We start from the raw sequence: 7,430 nt of genomic DNA, 5'->3' as shown, positions 1-7,430 counted from the left end.
GATATTATATATTTTAATAATAAACGTTCTTTCAATTGAAGCCTGTGTAGATACTATCAGTGGCTTTGGAGTGGAGAAGGGTGGAGGTAGACTGTTAAGATCCGACTTAAATAAGGCACACTAAACTTTTTCATTCAAACTTATCTATTTTCAATATTAATAGATACCTACTATCGACCGAAGGTATTTGATGGTATTTGAAATTACCTGTGTAGATAGTGTTTGTTAGTTTTCAATTAAGCCTAATCCAAGCCATAGTAGATAATAGTAAAATAATATTTGTTTATTTATTTAAAATTATGCTATTAACTCATACATAATTTTAAATACGTACATTTATTTTTAGATATACAAACATTTTTATCGATTATGGTTTGGTAAGGAAGGGTTTAATGAATTTTAAAAACCTGACCAACAATATATGTGTTCTTAATTCAATGAAAACAAATAGGTGTGACTGAAAAAGCGCGCATTTTTTGCAGGATCGCCCATAGCATACCTAAATTCGAGGGCTTAGTGTCAAACAACACTATCTACAAAAGTGCAACTTTACAGGAGAGCCAAAAATCGTTATTTTAGATTCTTGTTACTCAACAAGGGAAATGTTTATTTAAAACCTAATGTTAATATTTTATAATTTATTGTGTATTGTACATTTGTCTTGCTTATGATGATGTTAAAATTTATAGGGATAGTTTTTAAAAAATATGATAACAAGGGTAACTTATGAAGTTAGCGTTAAACTTTACTGACGATTTAATAATAAATTATAAAATATTGACATAACGTTGTTTGACTATCATGTATCCGTAAATGTAAAATAACGTTATCTCAAAAAAAAAAACACATTTTTGTAGATAACGTTGTCTGACTTTAAGCACTCGAATTATTGTTTTGATTTAGGCAGAGTTTAATTGCCTTTTAAAAACTAACTGTGCAGATACCACCATCCGCAAATTGTGTTATTAGTTTAATGAAAACAAACTGACAAAGTTTAGTGTGCACTATTTATGTCGAATCTTATTTGCCTACCTCCCCTAAGGACGTGTAAGGCGTGTCCTTGGTAGCTGTCTTTAAAATCGGTTAGCATCGGTTATTTTTTCTTCCAACGTACAGCACTCACCTTATATAGTTAATGCTGATTGGGAGAGCATAATCCATTACTCCATTTGCGTGATAATGAGTGTAGAACTTAGGAATTGTTACGTCATTCCTCCTCGCATAGGTATTGGCTGATTGAATTACTAGTGAAGTTAATCTCTTCGTAGGTAAATCAGCGTTTTCCATTTGAATTTAGCCGTGGAAACTTTTTATATTATGTTTACCAACATAAGTTTAGGTACATCTGTACGTACATAATGTTTTCCATCTGGCACAATAGAAATTCTGAACGCAAACTATTGCTCGTAAATGTTCACGCTAACAGATTTTGAGACCCCTTTGCAAAAACTAAGCCTATGCGCTAAGCCGCTACTGAGTATTAAAAATACAGCAATAATTATAGTTGTGTTACCAGATTCATTTTAAATCTTGGATTGGAAAAAATATATATTTGTTTTAAAGGAAATTGGTACGCGCCAGGGCTCGAAATGGACCAGAGCGCACCGGAGCGCCGTTGGGGTTCATAAAATCCCCGAGATTACCGCTCCGTCTCGTTGAAGAAATAATTTAATTACCAGGGCTAAGTATGCCATATAAAAATCTTACATATATATTTTTATAAAATACTCTGAGTTAGATAAGTATGTTAATATTTTCAGAAAATTATCGAGCGCTCCGTTCAATTTTCCATTTCGAGCGCCGGTGCGCGCTTGATATGTCGGCAAGATATATATATAAATGTGGATAACCACAAAATTCGTTATCGAAATCTATGATCCAGAAAACACGCCAACAAATCTTGCCACAATTAAATCAGTCGCGTGATGCCACCATAATTCTGAATGGAAAAGCAAAGTTATAGTGGTAAATCCATTTCCTCGCATACAATAATTTGAAATTACTGTAACTGTAATCGTTGAAATTTAACAAAAAAATCTTCTTCGATCTTCCATCCCTATTTCAATTGATATCTTACAAAAAAATTTCCTGGTGTAATCCTATTTATAAAATTCAAAGCCAAAGTATCATTGACCCCAATGAACAACAAACATAAAGTGAGTTTAAAAAAAAAAAAAAATATTCTGCTATTACAAATTAACGGAAAATTATCATTTTCAACGCATTATTGCAGTATATTTAAAATACGAATTCTTGTCGAATTTAAAGTTGGTAATGGCTAAGAAACATTAATTTTTTGTGGACTTTCTTTCGCGCAAATAGAGCCTCCATATAACCAATGTGTGTCGAAATGCTCTCCATCGCCTTCTTCTGCACCAGCCGTAACAGCTTCAACTTTTTCAATTTCTGCGCAGCCTCCTTGGCGACTATGAATTTCTGGATGTCCTCCGCGTAGCAAATTTTCTGCGCCTCCTTCACGCATTTGTAATCAATATCATCCAGCTCTTTCATGGACTTATTATACTCCATCTCCAAAATTTTCATCAACTCGAATGTGCTGAAGTGTACGGAAGGCAATTTTAAATTCTCGTATACATTTTGTACAGAAACTAGCAATTTTAAAACCTCATCTGACACAATAGCATTATAAAATGAAGTATTTATCAACAATATAGATCTTTCTTTCATTCTATTTGCATTCAATTCTTCTTCTACAATTTTTTCTTCCAAATTTGCAACTGTATCTTCGATGTCTTTATACTCTTTCGCCAGATGTTTTTTAAAATTATATATCCCAACTTTTACGCCTTCTAGGCTTTGAGATAATTTTTCAGCATTCTTCCAGCTCCTCAGGTTTGTCATGACGATAGTTTTGAATAATGCAGCTATCTGCCATGGGTAATTAAAATACATCCGTGGTTCTTCCATTTTATTGTAGCATTCATTGAAAGACTCAACCTGTTCATCCAACGTATCTGTACTGCTAGTACGTTTCAGTGTGACAGATTCAGGCAATGTTTTCGTTTCATTTACATTCACAGGAACTACTGGTGGTTCGTTCTTTTTCCAACATTCATGCCAAGACCTTGGAGACAACTGATAAATAAAGTTTTGATATACTTTACTACGCGAGCATCTTTCTCTAAGATCGAGTACTTTATTTCTGATACAAATAACTTCTTCTTTTAACAATTTCCGTTCTTTACTACTCTTCCTCAACATGTCTCCCATGGCGACAGCACTGTTCATAATATCCACTGCCGAGTCATAATCATTAGCTATAAACTTTTCAAAAGTATTAGAATATTCCTCCAACAATTCACTTACTTTTTTGTAAACATTTTCTTCTTCCGCTAAGCCGATTTCGATCTTCAGCCTTTCGTCATGACGGTATCCAGTTTGGAGGTGAATTTGTAAGCAATCCGTTATATCTTTCATGTAATCTCTCCTGCTTTGGTTGTATTTAACTGGTCTACCCTCAGTAAGGGTATAAAACGTTGGGTCCATATCCAGTATGGTTTCAACGTCGTTTACAAATGGCCGAACAAAAATTCTGGACCTCAGGTCAACATTTTGTCTTGTTTTGTATTTTTGCCTATCATAAAAATTCATACCTTTAGTCATATCTTTTTCTTGTTTATTTTGACACTTCAAAAATACCCTGAAGGCTTCATGCTGTCGATGAACTGGTGTCCAATACGGCCGAGTCCTTTTTATTTGTTCTTGAAAATTTCTTTCATCCGGTTTCATTTGACCGGTTGTCAAGTATCTACAGCTGGTTTCATATTCTTTTTTAAACATCCGACTTAGTACGTTTATCTTTTTAGGCTCGTCATATTTTTTAAGATCGATTATTTTGTAAGTATTTAAATATTCCATAGAAGGCATTTTTTCTGATACGTTTGTCCATTCGCTTGCGATGTTTGCTGGTGCATTATCGGGAGCCTGTAAATTACATTAAGATAGGTATTTAAAAAATATTATTTGTAGTACTTAGGTACATGAATTAAATATAAACATTACACGAAGTGGCACACAGAGATGAATGTCAATAAGATATCACGTGGAAATACAGACATACATAAGACAACAGAGTATAAACATCGAAATAAAGACCCGAACCACCCCAAAAAATAATTCGCGCCACATGAATCGCCGCGGTTTTTTTTAGTCAATAAGGAGATTGAGGGCTGCATTCTTGTTAAATCTTAGCTCTCTATCTCGGACGATCACGTCCTTATGAATTCGTTAGGTAGAACAGTGCTTCTCAAACTTTTTCATACCGCAGCCCCCAAAACCACAAAAAATAATCCAAGGCTCCCTTACTTTATTTACCATTAATTTATTATTATAGGTACGTTTTTATTAACAATAATAGAACAATTCATTTACCTACTTGCTTGTAAAGCAAAAATTAAAAAGAAAATACTTTCAAATTTATTACAGCTACAGCCTACACATAATTTAATGAGAAAGGAATGATTGCATACGTTTACATAATAAATCAATATCATGTACAATGTTTAAAATGATAATTCGCAGGGTTTGCTCCAAAGTCTCCATTGAAAGACACGACCTGTGTTTATTTTTTATTACCAGTAATGATGAAAATGCTGTTTCGCATAGGTATGTTGTCGCAATTAGGTCAATATAAATTTTGTTTAACTAAAAAATCTAACTAATTTTTAAATATTAGTAGATTATTTTTATCTATATCGGATAAAATCGTTAAAATTCGTCCTCGAGATTTTGACTGATTTGTATCAGGTATCGTCCAGTGATCATATTTTTATGATTTTTTTTCAAATACTGAAATATTTCGCGGCTCCCTGGCAGGAGCTCCAGGGCCCCCCAGGGGCCGCGCACCTCAGTTTGAGAAGTACTGTGGTAGAGGAAGTGCAGATTTTTATGGCATTGCGGCCACTACCAAATCACTTTGGGACAGTGTTAGCGTCATTTGAAAGTAACGATACCAACACCTAAATAAGTCGCTCGCACCGCCAGAGGAATTTTACACCATTCTACCAACGGTGGTTTTAGTTGAGTTGAATGGTGTACTCAAGTCTTTACGGCATTACTAGAACAATGGTGATTGCCTTTTATTAAATTTTATATATATCATCAATGTATTTTTGACTTGTGTATCACGAAACACCTTGAAACTACAATATAAAAATATCAAAACAATGTTTTTATAGAACATGGCCGTGTGTCCTATATTGAAGCATCAACGTTAAAGAATAACTAATTGAGCAATTGAAATAATATCACTTGTATAAACATAAATAATTAACTAACTAGGTACGTATTCAAAAGATCTTACCTTCATTTTGTTCTTATTGCGACTAAAATTTCAATATTTTATTATTTTTTTTTCCGAAATGCCATCGACGTGATAAATAATTGTTTGACGTAAAATTAGAATGCGATTATTTTTATGGCTACACAATTTTAAAATTCGAACAAAACTCTTTTTATGACAGGAATTTTCATTTTATTTTATTATCTATGAATTCTCAATTATTTAAAAATAAAATAAATAACACAAGTTATCACATAGACTTTAATGCATGGGTGGCCAACCCGCGGCCTACTGAATGTCAACTTGTGGCCCGTGGAGCAGTGAGAAAATAAAAATAATATCAAATGCTGCCGCTAGATGTGCTAATTTCGCAAATTGAGATTCGATATTGGCTCAAGATTTTAAAAAGCACAGTGTACGTTTTGCTGCATTTGCAACGCCATTCTCCGTAGACGTGGATTTATTACCGGGAAATTTACAAATGGAACATTGTGAAATATGTTGCGATGAACAGTTAAAGGAGAAATTACATCAGGTTGGTTTGGAAGAGTTTTACAAAACATATTTGGACAAGGAGAAATATCCTGTATTTTACAAACATGCTCTAATGATGACTTCGCTATTTGGAAACACTTACACGCGTGAACAGTTTTTTAGTCGGATGAAGCATATCAAATCCGACTAAAAAACGCGAATCACCGATGTGCATTTGGAAAACTGTTTGCGTATACGAACAACCTCACTCGATATCGATATTGATGCATTTAGTTCTGCCACACAAAATCAAACTTCTCACTTAATTTATTATTTTTATATTGCTTATTTTGTTTATTTTTTATTATTTAAAAAAGGTCTAACCTAATAATTATGTTTGATTCTCATTTTTGTTTTATTAATAATATATATAATATATATTTATTTTTTGTTTTGTATAATAAAAAAATCGGTTGTGCGGCCCGGTAGCAAATCTCATTTTTAGAATCTGGCCCGGCTGCTGAAAATGTTGTCCACCCATGCTTTAAAGGATTGATAATAATTGATGTGCTATGAGTAAAAGGAACACAAATGACATAAAATTAAATATGAAGTGAATTTAAACATGTAACTGCATTTTATTCCTAGCATTAGACACACTACTGAACTAATCGAAATAAAATGTCGTTCCTTATTATTTTTGAATATTTTTAATTTTAGCAAAATTTATGTTTTTGGCTTACGCCATTCAAACACTTCTTAGTCTATGTCCGTTTCTTACTTTTTGTTATATGGACACCGCGCGGAGTATGCATCGAGTTTACGGTCGATATTTCAGTAGCTAGACCGCTCGACTAACAAGCAAAATATGTGTATTTGAATCCTAGTGAAGTCAAGATATTATTTTCTAGGATTTTTAGATATGACACTTCTCATACAATATGCGTTTTTAATTAAGAATACCACATTTGAATTTTTTGTGGAGTATTAAATAAATAAAAAAATATATTGCAGTTGTTAGTTTCCTTTTTAATTTATTTTCCAAAATGAACTAAAGTTTTTTGAATACTTTTTAATGGGCTGTGAAAATAAAAACAATATCCCTAAATAAATATGGATATTAAATTAGTTAAATACGACAATTTATTAATATTAACCTATGTACTAATTATTATATCAGTAACTTTGCTGGTTGCAATAACTTCTTATTATTATATTTAAAAATTTTGTAATCAATATGTAACTGTTTGTAAATTCTAAATAAAAAAAATATCAGTAGGTACATAGATATTTGAGTTAGTACTATCTTGTCAATTTTTAGAAAAACATGGTGTAATATTACATGCATAATCAATTCGTATTATTTACTTCTATGGCCTACGTAATGATTTCAATTCCTTCGAAGCAGATCTAGAGGATCTTTAGTCACGGGGATCTGTAAATCTTTCTTTGGCAGCTTTGGAGAGAGAGCTTTCTTCAGTCGTGTATTAAGTTTTTGTAAATTCTTCAGATTTTTACTTGCGTCACTTGCGGTTTTCATCATTTTTATATCACTAGAATAGCATTCCTTTTGAGCAGCCTTGACAGATGCCAAATTAAGATGATCCAATTTTCTCATATTTGATTCATAGTCCATCTCCAAAGCTTTCATCAT

The 7,430-nt window shown here is 32.6% G+C and overlaps 1 protein-coding gene across 1 annotated transcript; it reads right to left on the bottom strand.

The window, feature by feature from the left end:
- Positions 1–2,262: 2,262 nt before the first annotated feature.
- Positions 2,263–3,624, bottom strand: LOC147063623 (cilia- and flagella-associated protein 100-like). Its single transcript, XM_085959434.1, has one exon. The coding sequence runs from the start codon at positions 3,622–3,624 to the stop codon at positions 2,263–2,265; it is 1,362 nt and encodes a 453-aa protein (XP_085815560.1).
- Positions 3,625–7,430: the final 3,806 nt, after the last annotated feature.

The sequence above is a fragment of the Rhyacophila brunnea genome, unplaced genomic scaffold (assembly GCF_057557595.1).
Source record: "Rhyacophila brunnea isolate RB1 unplaced genomic scaffold, BYU_Rbru_1.0 scaffold_9, whole genome shotgun sequence".
Lineage (NCBI taxonomy): Eukaryota > Metazoa > Arthropoda > Insecta > Trichoptera > Rhyacophilidae > Rhyacophila > Rhyacophila brunnea.
The sequence above is the reverse complement of the archived record's forward strand: the minus strand, read 5'-3'. Positions and strand labels throughout refer to the sequence as shown.

Excerpts from the sequence above, each read along its gene's own strand:
- LOC147063623 (XM_085959434.1), bottom strand. The coding sequence starts at position 3,624 with ATGACTAAAGGTATGAATTTTTATGATAGGCAAAAATACAAAACAAGA.